This window comes from Taudactylus pleione, unplaced genomic scaffold (genome assembly GCF_031769625.1).
Source record: "Taudactylus pleione unplaced genomic scaffold, aTauple2 ptg001990l, whole genome shotgun sequence".
In the NCBI taxonomy this organism is placed as follows: domain Eukaryota; kingdom Metazoa; phylum Chordata; class Amphibia; order Anura; family Myobatrachidae; genus Taudactylus; species Taudactylus pleione.
The window spans coordinates 345,890-362,634 of record NW_028286386.1 but is presented as its reverse complement, the minus strand read 5'-3'; the positions used below and the strand labels follow the sequence as shown (position 1 = coordinate 362,634).

General features: G+C 42.8%; 1 protein-coding gene across 3 annotated transcripts in view; it reads right to left on the bottom strand.

The window, feature by feature from the left end:
• The window catches only part of GRK6 (G protein-coupled receptor kinase 6), an 83,249-nt gene that overhangs the window by 28,698 nt on the left and 37,806 nt on the right, over positions 1–16,745 (bottom strand). For 2 of the 3 annotated variants that reach the window (XM_088465458.1, XM_088465456.1), the window contains 5 exons: positions 15,833–15,922; positions 15,548–15,756; positions 1,465–1,602; positions 1,168–1,305; positions 950–1,080 (listed from right to left, as the gene is read on the bottom strand). In XM_088465458.1, coding sequence (XP_088321584.1) covers positions 950–1,080; positions 1,168–1,305; positions 1,465–1,602; positions 15,548–15,756; positions 15,833–15,922 — 706 coding nt within the window. Of the gene's footprint in view, positions 1–945; positions 1,081–1,167; positions 1,306–1,464; positions 1,603–15,547; positions 15,757–15,832; positions 15,923–16,745 lie in introns of all 3 variants that reach the window. The other variant, XM_088465457.1, reaches the window with a different exon arrangement.

Genomic DNA, 16,745 nt, shown 5'->3' with positions numbered 1-16,745 from the left:
TGTGGTTGGTGCGTACTGTATTCACAATGCAATGCAGAAAGCCATAGGGACTAGGGACCAACTAATAGGACAGTCATATGGGATACGCCACTGTGTAAGCTGAAAAGACTAACCCCTCCCTCAATTCCTCTGTATTGTTCATTAATGAAAACAAAACTGACTAGGTGAAAAATCCCTTCATGTTAAAGGTTTGACCATTTTATTTAGTAAGGCTAGGACAAGATCTCATATAGCTATTCCTTGCCTATCGGTAAGGACACAAGACATTATGGATGGGGATGTAGTCAGGATCCCTGCAGTCAGAACACCGTATCAAAAATCCAGTTGGTCATCAGAATACTGGCTCCAAAATACCGATAGTCACAATCTCTGTGGTGAGTATTAGGGTTTAGGTTTAGGCACTAGGGGGAGGATTAGGGTTAGGGTGTGGAAGGGGACGATTAGGCTGCGGAAAGGGAGGGTTAGACTACGGGAGGGTACGGTTAGGGTTAGAGGTTGGTAAGGAAACTTGCAAACATGCGTCAGGATTTTGACCTCCGGGATTCTGGAGCCAGCGTTGTGACTGTTGGGATTCTGGAGCCAGCGTTGTGACCGTCAGGATTCTGACTGCCGGGATCCTGTACCCAATCCTATGGATGTACTACATATTGGAATAGAGCCAGTGCCAATTGTATTTACTTTCCTAGATAACATGCCTATTCAATGGCACCATATTAGGTCCTGAGCACTTTATTTTCTGGAAAATGTTCACAAAACAAGTTTCACAGATGTGAGAAGATTCAGGGGGTTAATCTGCAAATATTCTCCTTTAGCCTCACCAATCTGTAACACTTTATGCCCAAGTTCCACCGGGGGAACAAGCAAAAGATTCTGCAGAACAGAGAGTATTGCTGATCTCTAGTGCACGCTATTTAAAACATATTATAATTGTACACCCACTATTACCTGCCTGCTGAAGATTCGTTGCAGCAGACCCTTTTTCGGTTGTGGAGAAGGAAGACCCCTCCAGTCTAGATCAGGTGGGACCGTTCCATCCATGGGCAGTGTACTGAGGTCCTTGAAGCAGTCTGTCTCTATCATCTGAAACAAGATATATATACAGGTGTTTTGAATTCCTGCATTAAGTTTAGCATTGACCCACCTAGATCACACCAGTCTTCACCTTACCTCATTTTGCCAGGGTATAGACACACAGCCTGTGGCAATCTTGCGATAAAAGTCACTGTCTGTTTGCTCAAGCTCTACACCTTTAACTGTGGAGAACTGCTCTATGTCCAGAACATCTTTACAGTAGATTGCTTGAGGCTGGAAATAAGTGGGATAATAATTACATCAGGCATACATTTCAGCTTAGTGTTAACAGCTTATCTGACCAAAACCTTCTCATGGCCAGATAAGCTGGAAATATCTGATGGAATCTTATTGAAGTCATGGCCTCTGTTAAAAAGGCATTGATGCTCTTACATCTGGTTTGAATGGGGGTTCCAGTATCCCTGCTTCAAGTCTCTTGAAATTGATATGCTTGAACAATGCATGCTCTTTCACTTCCTGTGCGCCCCCACCACGACAACCCAACCGCTGCTCAGGGTCCTTAAACAGCAACTGCAAAGAACAAAAACAGGCATATACACACTTTACTATGAGTGCGCACACAAACTGCATGGGAAGGTTACACTATGTGGATAAATAGCCTTCTATAAGAACTAGACCAAGAAAAAAACACAATACATGTATGTAGTTCTGCTACAATATCTGCCAATGCAAACCAAATTCAATCCCCAAAATACTGTTATCCAAGACGTCAGCTTATTTTGCTCTTAAATAAAATGTGGCCTGGAGTCACAGTCTTCGTGTGCCACTAGTAGACGCTGAACTGAATAGTTTATACATCAGTTACTCGGCCTAAAACCAGACATCTGCTAATTTAGTCACACACAAAGCTAACAATCAACTTATATATAGGAAGACATCTTGAAATATTTATAAATTTACAAATAACAGTTGTTGCAGTATGACAGCGTGAAGCCATTTTAAAATGTATATAATGCAGAAAATACATCAGCAAGTTGTTGTGATATTTCTTTCTATACGGGGAGATGTACTAAGCCTTGGAGAGAGATAAAGTACCAGCCAATTTGCTCCTGTCATGTTACAGGCTGTGTTTGAAAAATTACAGTTTGAAGCGGATTTGTTGGTACTTTATCTCTGTCCACTTTATCGCCCTCCAAGGCTTAGTACATATCCTCCATAGTCTGTAAAGTGACAGTTAGAAGCTGACTGGTTGGTACTTGATCTCTATCCATTTGATATCTCTGCCATCTCCAACGTAGCCTCACAGGTGATGTGGCCTCTATGTGATCAGATTTATCAGCACAAATTCTGCATAGATAGATTTGGTCAATTTGGTAACCAAATATTTGGCTAAACTGGTGCTCAATTAAAAAAGGACAGGGTCACTTTGTGTATTAGTAAAATAATCATTTAAAACATAGTATTACATTATTGTGCCATGCTTAGCAACAACCTACTGGTGTTAAACTTTCGGGACGACCGCAGGGAGACTAGTGTGGGTGCATTTTTATTTTAATAAAAGGAGATTTAAGATTCTAGAATGGCCCAAGACAGAATTAAGTAACCTGGGAATTCGGATCAGGTTTTAATCACAGACCTGTGTCTGGTCTGACAATTATAACAACAATTACCACACTGAAATAACCTTACAAATACCATAAAAAGGTGAACGGTCATATGTAAAAAACTGTTACATGAACAAACACCTACTATATACACACACATACACACACACATATACACACACATACATACACACACACTTATATAGAAAATATGTACACTACTGCCATCTACTGGTTAAAATCATAACTTACTCTTCATTTATCCTTTTATTAGAGCTTGTTAAATGATGTTAAAAAGGAAGTTGGGGTTATAAGTACCGGTACCATCACATAAAAAAATCCATTGGAGGGCACTTGACCATGGGGCATTGGGAACTTGACATTTTAAAATATTCAACACATTTTGTTTCCTCCCTTTTCTATATCCCTATCCTACAGGGAACTATTTTTTTTTTATAGCAAACTTCACCAACACAGAAAAAAAAAAAATTTAACAAGAGAACTACAGGGTATATGGATGGGAAGTTTAAAAATTATATACTCTTTGATCTATTTAAGGGACCCTGGACCACAGGGATGTCACAAAGCTGCCACTGTGGGTTTAAAGGTTCAGTATTGTAATGCACAACACCTTCCGACCAACCCCCTCCTCCCAAAAAGCATCAACTTTAAACCAGTATGCACCAAACCATACAGGTGGCAGCACGAAGCCGCTCAACCAAAGCTAAACACTTCAATGCCCATGAGGCGCTCATCTGGTAAACTGTGACTTCAAATTACAAGCACAGGTCCCCCTCCCCAATATAACTGTACCAAATCACATTAGTGAGCCATCTAGTTATTGCCCGTTTTGATATAGGCCAACCTCTTTTTATAGGCATCATAGAGGAACAGAAGATCATCAGTCATCCTGATCTCTAGTGTCCTTGGGACATAAATCTTCAATTCCCTAAGGACATCCACTGATTGGAAATATCCCTCTTCCTCCATAGGCGGATTCATACCTAATGCAGGGAACACAATGTCCCAATTTAAGTGAAACTTAGAAATGATTGTCTGAGTTGGTTTTCCCCATGTGAGACACTTCACCTCCTCATATCTATTTCTTCTTAATGATTATGGATTAAACATCTTCACTGCTAACATCACAAGCACTATTCCCTGATGGCAAAACGGTCCCGGGTGAACAGGAGGTGCCTTAGCGAAAGATAGAGACCCACTAACAGTCTGAGACTTTCCATGTAATATGATAACTCGGCAGCCCCAGGACCTCTTTTCTTTACCTTTTTTGAAGAATGTAGAATGCAGTGCAAGTAGATGAAAGAGATAAAGTAAGTGAAATTCCCATGGGGCAGTCATAGTTGTATCCTGTCACATTGTTGACAGTTACTATGTCAACAATCATAATGTCGATACCACAACACTAGAATGTCATGGGATAGAAATTGACACCACCTAACAGCTCTCTACCAGTAAACACAATGCAATCATATAGTCACCATATATAAAGTGCAATCAAAGTCCGTTCAGCAAGGAGTTTTCCACAGTATTCTGTAATGGGGGATGATTCCTTTCCAAATTCTGTTAGTTATCTGAAACAAATGTCCTTCCCAACTCATATATCATAACCACATATGTATGGGGGGGGGGACACAGAAAAAGAGTACAATAGTGCAAATAACATCCATAGTGGCATCACAGCAAAACATCAGTGGTATTCCTAAATGTCCTTTGGATGGTTCAATAAGGATAGGTGACAGCCAGGCTACGGATGCCCCGATACACCATAAGAAGTTACCACTGAAGAAAAGGGTGCCTGCACACTTGGAATAAAGAGCCCACGCTTCAGCTGATGTATTGCTGTGATGCCACTATGGATGTTATTTGCTTGACTTTCTGCTACTGATTGTAAGTACAATAGTGTAGATCAGATTAATATGATACTCTTTAATAAAATATTACACTCTTTTTCTGTCCCCCCATACATATGTGGTTATGATACATTAGTTGGGAAGGACATTTGTTTCAGATAACTAACAGGATTTGGAAAGGAATCATCCCCCATTACAGAATACTGAGGAAACTCCTTGCTAAACGGACTTTGATTGAACTTTATTTATGGTGACTATATGATTGCATTGTGTTTACTGGTAGAGCGCTGTTAGGTGGTGTCAATTTCTATCCCATTGCATGATCTTTTTGAGTATTGGATGCACTACTCTATTTTTCACCATTTATAGCTGCACTGCTGGTTTTGTTGCGCACATTATTATCTTTATGTTTTATTAACACTAGACTGTCAACATGTTTCAACATCCTCAGAATGTCAACATGGTCACATTGTTGACACTGCCGGAGGGTTAGGCTACAGGGGCAGGTTAGGGTTAGGCACTAGGGGGAGGGTTTAGGACTAGGAAAATGGGAAGGTGTAGAATACTCAGTGGAACTGCCACTCTTCAGACGTCTACGCCGAAACTTCTCACATGACTGCTGGGACCCGAAAGTCACCGCTGCTGCCAGGACTAGGTAAGTGACTGCTTGGCCACCAGAGATGTTATGTCGACATATCATCCCTGTAGACATAATGAATGCCGTCATGGTCACTGTTGACATGCTAAGCATGTCGACATTTTATCCTTATGCATGTCGATATAACTGTCGACATAACATACCACACCTGTCATAGTGTTGGCAAGGAACTCCTGTCTATTTCTTTTCAAATTCTTTTTATTGACAGGTTTCTAGCACAAGATACATAGAGCCTGATTCAGACCCGGTCGCAAGCACTGAGCACTCGCAACTGGGTTGATGGTGGCCCAGAGCGCATGTGCACGACGGAACCGGCTCCGTAGTGTGCATGCGCGAGACCCGGATAGCGACGGGCAATCCGTCGCTCCGGGTCTCATACCAAAGGGGGCGTGCTGTCGTTGAGTGACAGCACGCCCCCTTTGGTGGGCGGGCCAGGGGCGTGGCTGCACAAACTGAGGCGTTCCCATGTGAACGCCTCCGTTTGGGGGTGGCCCCACTGACATCACTCATGATGTCTGGGGCTTGCGGCAACGAGACCCTACCACAAGGGTCTCGTCGCAAGTCCGATGGTCGCGATGGTCTTGACCATCGCGACCATCTTCCTGGCCGCTCGCTATAGCTGTGGGTGGTCACCCACAGGTATGCGAGCGGCCAGGAGGCCGTTCTAAAATAAAAAATAGCCTGGCCCTGATTCAGAGCGAGCGCTCTGTTGGAGCGTCCGGCTCTGAATCAGGGACATAGTACACAACCAAAGTATTTCAATATAACAATCATGTTACAACATAGGAGAAAGAAGAACCAATCTTATATAAAATTTTCACATCGTGGTATGGAAAACATCCCAAAATTTGCCAAATCAGTGTTAAACAAATTACACAAAAATAATAAAAAAAAAACTATTTTGAAGTTCAAAAAGGGTTCCCAGAGTTTAGTATTTCCATATTATACCAGGATGCGAGAGCAAAACATTTCCTTAGGGCCTCTCTTAATGTAGCCGATAGGGTGTGTGTGTGTTTGTGTGTTTGTGTATATGTGTATATGTGTGTGTATAGAATTTCCCTGCTAGTTTCTCTTTTTGTAAAGTGGTGTTATTCCTATTTTCAATGGATTGGACGAGAGCCTAGGATACATTAGTGAGTTAGGGATTGGTTCAGGGGTAATCCACTGGGAAAGTATGGTTTTCTTTGTGGCTGCAGCTAGATGCGGTTACCTTTTGTCAAAATAGTCGAGTGAGTACTGGGATAGATTCCCCAAAAAGCACAAGTTTTGTCAATATTGAACTGGATTTTTAATTCGCTAGTGATATAGGTTTGAAGTGATTCCCATATTGTATGCACCAGTGGACAAATCCACAAACAATGTACAATATCCGCCTCTGGAGCAGTCAGAATTGGGAGCATCTCCAATAAGAAAGTTTAACTTGGCTGTAAAATAGGATCTATGTAGAATTTGTTGATGCATTTCAGTGTATGAAATAGAAACTAATTGTTTGTCTAGTTTGGTGTTGGCCTCTAAAATCTTATTTCAGGGAAATCTGACTGTTATTCAACAGTCCCACATTACCAGACTCTAAATGAAGCAATGGTCGGGAGTGAGTGTAGATAAGAGAAGTGGAAAATGAAGTCCTCGTTTTACGTCGCACCATCCCATCCAATCAACAATCCCTGTCTTTGTCAGTTAGGGATGAAAGAATAGTTGAAATATAACTATTAGCTTGTAGGAATTGAAATAATGGGATAGTTAGTGAAGGATATTTCTCCTGTATCTGGGAGTGGGTGAGGAGAGTCAAGGTCTCATCCTGTTAAATATTGGTAAGCATAACAAAGACCCCCATTATACCATGTCCTGAAAATTGGAGAAGATTTATACGGGGAAAATTTAGGATTAACCCACAGGGACAAAAAAAATAGAGGAATATCTTGATGCCTTTAGTTTTAGACGAATCGCTCTCCACGCCATACAGGTAGTTGACAATAACATATTGTTTTTAACATGTTCTGGAATGGCCTGTGTGTAGAAGTGATACTAAATCCCAATGTGGTAAAAAGGTTTGTTCCAGACTTAGTGTATATGTATTATATCCTCCTATCCAGTCTAGAGCAATTCTGTAATTAGCTGCCAGCGCATAAGTGTGTATGAAAGGTACGTTAAGGTCTCCCATATCTTTTGATTGTTGCAGCTTAAATAGAGAAACTTGGGCGTTTTCCTGCCATAATAAATTTATATGTTTTATTAAGTTGATCAATAGCAGATTTGGGTGGAATTATAGGGAGCATTTGTAGTACATATAAAAACCTCGGGAAATAGATAATTTTGTATAAATTACATCGGCCTGTGAATGTCAGAGGGAGATGGGCCCATTTTATAAAATCAGAATAAGTTCTAGTAAAGAGAGGCAAAGTAGTTTGAAGTATATAGCTTAGAAGGGTGGTTAGGAACTTTTATGCCTAAGTAAGTAAGACAGTTGGCAGTGGCCCAATGGAATGGAAAGGAGGCACCCATCTAAATTTTGCAGACGGAAAAAAAGCTAAGGCTTTTGTTTTATTATAATTAATTTTAAATCCAGATACCAAATTGAAAAAAATTCTAATAACTTTAATAGTTGAGGAATAGCGGCCCGTGGATTCTTGAAATAAAGCAGTATATCATCGGCAAATGCCAAAAATTAAATTTTTAAATGATTCAATTTGATACCCTGCCATCTATCCTCCTTTAAAAAGTGCCGAAATAGGGGGTCCAGCGCAAAGTAAAATAATAGTGGGGAGAGTGGTCATCCCTGTCTTGTACCTCGGGATAAATTAAAGTAACTAGTATTCTGAGCGTTTATGGTCAGGAAAGCCCTTGGTGTCTGGTATTTTGTGTGAAATAAGTTTAGGAATTCAGGGCCAAATTCTTGAAGTTGGAGAATTCTGGTTAAATAGGACCAGGAGACTCTATCAAACGCTTTATCAGCGTCACAGCTGACAACTATATTTTCTTGTTCTAGTGAGTTATGTATGTGAAGCATGGCCGCCAGTAAGGTGCGGACATTATGTACAGAGTGTGTGTTTTTAAGGAAACCTGTTTGTGCTGGGTGTAATAGTTTAGGTAATATTAACTGGAGGCGAGAAGCCATAATTTTTGTAAAGATTTTGAAATCTTGGTTTAACAGGGAAATTAGCCTGTATGAAGAAACAAGCGTAGACTCTTTGTTTGGTTTGGGGATCAATATTACTCTGGCAGTGTTAAAATCTGGGAGAGCAGGGTTGACGGTGAGAACAGAGTTGAATAGCGTAGAGAGATAGGGTTGAATCTGAGAAGAAAGGATTTTATAATAAGCAGTCGAAAGGCCATCAGGACCTGGTGTTTTCCTGGTGGGTAGGGACTTAATAATTGTGTGTATTTCCATTTCCGTAATTGGAGATATGAGTAATTCTCTATCTGCTGTAGAGAGTGTTGTGAGTTCTGCTTGTTCCAGAAATGATAAACCTTGAATAGGGTCATCAGGAGGAGCAGTATACAAAGTTTTAAAAAATTCCAAAAATAATTTGTTAATGTGTTCTGGGTCAGTTATGGTTACACCTTGAGCTGTCCGGAGGGAAGATATGAGTTTATAAACATTAGAGGATCTTGCCAAACCAGCTAACAACTTCCCTGGGCGATTACCGCATCTGAAAAAAAAAAATTCTGGTATGATAAACGAAGTTGTGCTTGTTCGGTGCATAGTGTGTCATAGACAGATTTAGCGTCTTTATATATCTATGAGCCTCTGAGGGATTAGCCAAAACATTTGAGTATGCCGTTGTTACTTCACGAGTAGCCTGGGAAAGTCTCTGTTGGAATTGCTTCTTTTTTGAAGCCACATAGGACAACAAATGACCTCTCAACACTGGCTTTGAAGCTTGCCAAAACAGGTTAATGTTCTCAGTGTGAACTTGGTTATCTTGTGTGTAATTATGAAATGATTGAAGTAGATGATTTTTAAAATCGTCAGAGGCGGCAAGGTAGTCAGGAAACCTCCAGTTGAAAGAGCTATAGTGTGGTGTAGTTAAATAGATTGTGAGACTAATGGGAGCGTGGTCAGAGAGGAGGATTTCGGAAAACTTTGAATCTTCGACCCTGTGTAACAAAGAGTCTGATATGAGCCAGTAGTTTAGTCTAGAGAAAGATTTGTGTAGGTGTGAGAAAAAGTAAAATTCTCTAGAAAGGGGGTGTAAAAATGGGTCTAATAATTGTAGTGACTCAATCATTAAAGATAATGTATTACGACAGTGTCCCGATTATCTGGGACCACCTGAGGTATCTAAGGAGGGATCAAGAATGGCATTTAGATCCCAGCCAAAAATTAAAGAGCCCTCTGTCCAACCCTGTAAATTAACAAATATATCTGAAAAAAAAGTGGCATTTGGGCCTGTAGGGGCGTAAACACAGGCCAAAGTAAACATTTCGTGTTCAATATCAACTTTTAAGAATATAAATCTTCCCTCGGAGTCTATCCACTCATCTTTAATCTCATAATAAAGATTTGCCAAACAAAATAAGTACACTGCGAGATTTCGTGATAAAAGATGCACATTTGTATTCACTAATCCAGGTGTCTTTTAATGTGTTAGGATCATCTGCCTTCCAACGTGTGTCTTGCAAGAACACCACATCAGGGCATAATATCTTCTCTTAATTGGGGTATTCAACCCTTCCATGTTCCAAGAGACTAATTTAAGGGTATTTTTGCCAACAGTGTCAGAGACAGCACTATCAGGTGTCACCGACATCAACCAATACCCAGTCTATGGAAATAAGAAGGGCGAAGCCACATTATAAACACTGTCCGCCCGTCCCAGCTAGTGAGTGTAAGGTCATTTAAAACTCTAGAAAACATAAACGTTAAATTTTGTGAAATAGAAGTGTGTACCTTGGTGTGTGCAAATCTATCAGAAATCCAAACAAGTTGTAACCTGTCAAAAACTTTTACATTTTTTTTTTTAACCCAAAAAGACGAATTCAAAAATAGTTGTTTCATAGGAAGAAAAATTACTCGTTTAGAGAAAATTAGTAATTAAAGAAAAGAGAACAGGAGTGAGAGAACATACTCACTCCACTCAATTATCCAGGGTGGACATAAAACATTGTATCTCAACAATATCATTAATATGAACAATACCATATTGCGCCATAATAGTAATAGCGATATTATAGACATGAACATAATTAGAAAGGACAAATATATAAACGATACTTATCAATCTTATGTGTTCAGTCATTGTCATCCATCTGTAAACCAGGGGAAGCGGAATTCAAAGAATTAAGGAAGATCTTTGCCGTGTCGGGGGAGTCAAAGTAATACGGCTTGCCCGCGTTTATAACCTGCAGCTTTGTGGGATACAGTAGGGCAAAACGTATTCCTTTAGAGAAGAGCTCCTTACAGATTGGAGAGAATTCTCGTCTTCTTGAGGATACTTGAAAAGAAGTCTTGAAAGAGAAGTAATTTATTGCCATCATAGCAGAGATTATCTTGTTTCCTATACGCTTCCAGAATTTTCACCTTGTCAAGGTAATTTAGTATCTTAAAGATGACTGGTCTGGGTCATTGTTGCGAGGATTGGCGTTCTGGGCCGATACGATGTGCCCGTTCTACCATGCATAATGACGGTGCTGATGTGATTCCCAGGGTTTCAGGGAGCCAGTTAGAAACCAGGGAGAGAAGATCTTTAGGCCGCACCGTTTCAGGGAGACCAATGAGGCGAAGATTGTTTCTTCTGTTGCAATTTTCCAAATCTTCAGTATTGTCATTTAAGGCAACTAGGTTTGAGTCCTGAGACTGTAGTTGTGATTTGGCCTCATGTAAATCATCTTCCAGGGTAGAGATGCGGTGTTCAGTTAACCGTTTAGTGTGTTGTGAAATCTGCGCGGTGGCAGAATTGATTGCCTCTGTCAGAGGGGCCAGTTTAATGTCCAGAAGTCTAGAGATGAGGTCAGATAGTTCTTTGGCCCATTGCACAGACAGAGAGCTGTATTTGGTAGTGTCGAATAATGCATCTACCGGGTCATCTCCCTTGGGAGAGGTTGGGGAGAGAGATGAGTCAGAGGTTGTAGCTTTAACTCTTTCTCCAGCTTTGGATTTGGCGTTCTGAGAGCCTTTTAGAACAGCGAGGCGTTCTCGTGACATGTTTCTCCATGGTTTCGTATGAGTGTGAAGAATCAGTCAACGAGAAATAGAGATAATATAATAGAGATGTGGTATATTAATGAGGCGTTTTTTCCACTTGTAAGGTTATACACCGAATTGTTGTATATTTTTAAAATGCGCCCACTAGGTTGGGCCCGCTCACCGGAAAAATTACTAAGTGGTGCTTTAGTTTCCCTTTTGGGATTTACTACCCCCTTACCAATTACCAATTAATTTCATTACAGAATGGGTGATGTGCCTGTCAGGCTAGAAGATGAAGGGGTATGTGGTGGTTCAACGGGAGACTCACAAAACCAGCTGTCCTTGTACCAGTGGTGGGAATCTGAAGGCAGCAGAAGAAGAGAGCTGTTCTGGGTGTTTGACAGCAGTGTTCTAATCTGTTTCCAGGAGCACAGTGCACCTAGCCCAGCAATGGAGGTCATGGCCTCAGAGCGCACGGCAGTCCCACCATATATCCAAGAAGGGCTCGGGTAACGTTAGGGGAGCCTTGTCTGTAGCAGCAGGGGGACCGTTGCACAGAGTGGTGATAGCCGCCAGGAGTATAGCACCCGCCGTGTAATCTGGGCCTTTGTGACTCGCAGCCTCCACTAGGTGTTCAGCAGGGAGACAGAGCTGGGCAGGGGATGTCAAAATAGCGGCCGTCTGTAATTCACAGCTCTGTGCAGCCGCTACAGGTATCCAGAGAATGCGGCAGGAAGCTCTGCAGGACGGGAACAGATGTCGGCCAACGAGGACCAGTGAGACCCTCCAAAGTTATGGTAGCGGTGTCCGGCGGCGGCCGTAGTAGTGGTGAGATAGCCGTGCCGCGGGCGTCTCAAACTTGAGGCCGCGGCTTTGCAGCTATGAGTAGGCTGCAGGTGAGGCAAGCTCACAAGGACACGCAGGAGGCACTGGAGTGGAGCGGGCATGTAGCAGAGGTCCAGAGACCACCTCTTGGTTAGAGCAGACCACTTTGGGGCAGTCTATAGGCCTTGGGAACGCCCCCGTCAATCAACATCGACAGCACGCCCCCTTTGATCAGACACAACGAGCGAAGGAAAGTCCTTCGCTCGTCGCGTCTGGCGCATGCGCACGACGGAGCTCCCGCCGTCGTGCACATGCGCAGTGCACAGCATCGACCCACTTGCGAGCGGACAGCCGCTTGCGAGTGGGTCTGAATCAGGCCCTCAGTCAGACCCCCCCTCCCAGGGCAGGACTCAATCCAACAACCGCAAGGGGAGGTGGCAACAAGAATGCCACTTACTCAGACTGCTCCAGGTTTCAGGCAGCCAAGTGATTAAGAGGTCAATTTACTAAACCTTGGATGGAGAAAGTGGATGGAGATAAATTAGCAGCAAATCAGCTCCTTACTGTCATTTTTCAAACACAGCCTGTGACATGGCAGTTAGGAGCATATTGGTTGGTAGTGTTCACTCTAGCTCCGGCGCGAGGCAGGGCGCCGGAGCTAGAGAGGGCACGTTCGTGCGCGCGACCGAGAAGGGGGCGTGGTCATCAAAAAGGGGGCGTGTCTATAAGACGCGTCCCCTTTTCGTCACTCTTGGGGGCGTGCCCGGCACTTACGGACACGCCGGGCAGCCCCCAAGCCCTGCAGACAGGGAGAATAGATGCCGGGCGCATGCGCCCGGCGTCTATTCTCCGGCGGTGACCGGGTCACCGCACATTTCTTCACCCGCGGGACACTGCGACCCGCGGGTGAAGACGGTTCCCGCAGGCTGTTAGGGCAGGGCGCTTTTTGCCCTCCTTCTGGAGGGCAGGGCGCTTTTTGCCTTCCAGAAAGAGGGCAGGGCGACGCGCCCCGCTAAAACAGCCTAGCGGGAACGCTAGGTTGGTACTTTATCTATGTTCACTTTATCTCCATTCAAGGCTTAGTAATTAGACCCGACAGTTTGATTCAACACAACTGCAGCTGCATTAGTAAAGAATTGAGTACTTCAAAAATTACAAAAAAAATGCATCACCAGTGAAAAAGAAATAGTGTTGCATGCAGGGAGAGGATATTGAAGGAAGGAGCGCAAGACATATGGAAAATGTTAAAGTACTAAAGAAAGTCCTTAAGGAGGTTCTACATGCCCCATGGCCCAATTTCCCCCAAGCGAATGATATAGCTCTATAGCTCCAGCATGTGTAGTACAGTATACGGGAATACTCTGTCACTACAAGACTTTGTCTGCAACACTTCTGCTGTGTAGATAACAGGTCAGCGTGAAAAAACACACAACAATCACACATTTCATCAAACATTTGGCTTTTTAACCTTGTTTCTTCCCACATGATATAAGTTTTACAATAATGTGCTTGCTGACGGGAAGAAAGGGAACATTGTTTTAGGTTTTTTTTTTGCTTCTGTAGAAATGAAAACCACATGATTGGGGAAGAAGAAGATAAAAAAACTGATGTACATGAGGTTATATTATATAACGGCCCTCTACATGAAAAGAATTTGGAAAGTAAGACACAAATGAAAGTATGTTGGTCTGCTGTCGATCTACTGCTACTATACAGGCGATTCAGACTTGCACGCAAGTTAGCCGCGTTTCTACTCGCATTGCATGCATGGAATGATGTGTGGATATTCGTCCGTATGCCAAGTAGTAGGCATTCACGGGACCGCACCGCCTCATCCATGTACTTGCTTTCATATCATCATCATGGCACAATTGCCCAAGCCCTGTCCCTAGTGCAGGAGATAACGGACGGATCCCATCAGAATAGCCCCTAGATACACACACTGGCTACAGAGCATGCGCAGAGCTAAACACTGGAAGACTTAAGTCAATGACCTCATTGTTGTGAGACAGCATTGCTATCCTGGGGATGTCAAAATAGCGGGGAAAAATAGCGGCCGTCTGTAATTCACAGCTCTGTGCAGCCGCTACAGGTATCCAGAGAATGCGGCAGGAAGCTCTGCAGGACGGGAACAGATGTCGGCCAACGAGGACCAGTGAGACCCTCCAAAGTTATGGTAGCGGTGTCCGGCGGCGGCCGTAGTAGTGGTGAGATAGCCGTGCCGCGGGCGTCTCAAACTTGAGGCCGCGGCTTTGCAGCTATGAGTAGGCTGCAGGTGAGGCAAGCTCACAAGGACACGCAGGAGGCACTGGAGTGGAGCGGGCATGTAGCAGAGGTCCAGAGACCACCTCTTTGTTAGAGCAGACCACTTTGGGGCAGTCTATAGGCCTTGGGAACGCCCCCGTCAATCAACATCGACAGCACGCCCCCTTTGATCAGACACAACGAGCGAAGGAAAGTCCTTCGCTCGTCGCGTCTGGCGCATGCGCACGACGGATCGGGGAAAAATAGCGGCCGTCTGTAATTCACAGCTCTGTGCAGCCGCTACAGGTATCCAGAGAATGCGGCAGGAAGCTCTGCAGGACGGGAACAGATGTCGGCCAACGAGGACCAGTGAGACCCTCCAAAGTTATGGTAGCGGTGTCCGGCGGCGGCCGTAGTAGTGGTGAGATAGCCGTGCCGCGGGCGTCCTTTGTAGATTGCAGTAAAAGTAATAGTCATCATCCACCTCTGACGTCCCTGCCAATCACTCAGTCTAGTGACAATAAGTAACTGCAGCTGAGACCAGTGTTATCAATTTTGGTAGGTGGCGATCACTGCCATCTTGTGTTGCTGAGATGCCAGTAGTACTGTGACAAATTGCTTCCTATGCATCTTGGTGGAATGAAACAAAACAAATACACTTTGGCTTATTTCCTTCTTGAAAATTTAATTCAATAGAAATACTTCAATTCTGCTTTTTATACCATGCCGCTTTTCAAGGAGGAAACTAAATCTTTTCCTGAGTAAACAAGGCTCACTCTGCACCTTGCTCTAGAAGAAGTGTCAGCATAGGTCAGAGGTTACAAATCCAGATTGCGTTACCATTTCTGAAGAAAGAAAGAAAAAGGAGAACACAACTAAGCAATGCTTGGCTTCCAGTCAGCAGTTGTTTAGCGGCTGAAGAAAGTGTATCACACCTACTTTCTTGGCAAATCACAATCAAATTATGTAACCTCTCTCTACTCACAATATAGCCTACTGCTCACATTTGTGAAATATGTTTAAAGACCGGTTTATATTGCACCTTTCAGCGCAAAATGTTCTTCTAACAACCACCAGAGTGTGAAATCACAATGGCAAAGAGACTTCTGTATGGAAGGATATGGACATCATCTTACAGCACATGACATCATGAAAGGGCGAGCTCTCAGAATCAGAGATTACTCACCATGGTACAGAGAGACTTTGCTTCTGTGCTGAATTTGGCAGAATATTCCTCTTGGCCCTCCTTCACCAGTCGCTCCACCTCTTCACGCTTGATCTTTCTCTTCCTCTGCTGGAAAGGTGACTGTCCTTCAATCATCTCATAGAGCAGACAACCTAGCGCCCACCAGTCTGGGCTGAATGTGTAGCGCTCATTCCTCACCACTTCAGGCGCTAAGAAGACAGAAAAATGTAGTGATACTGCGATCCTCTCCAGCATTATCCATGCTCACCTTCATATGTTACTCACCCATGTATCCCACAGTGCCTACTCTTCCTTTAATAGTCTGGCCCTCTGGTATGTGCACAGCAAGTCCCAGATCCGAGATCCGGATGTGTCCTTTGGCAGTAAGAGAAGTAATATAGAAAGCTAGTCAGGGAGACATGTTATACATAAGTAATAAGCAGAGATTTGATATCTAAGAAATAATTTATTGTAGCATAATAAGAAAATCAATATGACATAGTCCAAGAAAGGTTTTTACAACACATTTAAATATCACTTTATAAGAGTAAATACCAATTATTTGATAAGTGATATTGCAAACACTCAACCTATAAAACTTAAACCATGTGTAGTCTCACTTATGTATCAATCAGATAATCATTGTAGCATATCTACACATCAGGTGAAACAAATATGTAACAAAGTATTAGAGACAACTTATTGAGCCGACTCATAATAGCAGTTTAGAAAAGCTCTATCTGGTTTTTGATCGTAAGTAAAAGTATTTTAACCTACCAAGGACAGACTGTTGTTTATTAAAGAGTATAGATAGTCATTTTAGGTGTGTGAACATCTTTACATACTCATGATTTAGATTCAAACATGTTAAATATGAAACAAATTACATCAGACCAGCGATCTTGCATGATGCGACCGCACAGTCGATAAAATGCATGACAGAACCTCGGGCACAGGGTATTCCAATGTAAGAGGTGTGATTCAGACACAGTCCAAAGTCTAAGTCAGCTTACCAACCCTGGCTGCTATTAAAAGACTGTCACATGGTTACGCATAGCTCTATTAAAACATTTTTTTTTTGTACACAAACCAGGTAGAGCTTTTCTAAACTGCTATTTGTAACTAATTTGTGTCACTTGATGTGTAGATGATACAATGATTATGGGATTGATACATAAGTGAAACTACACATGGTTTA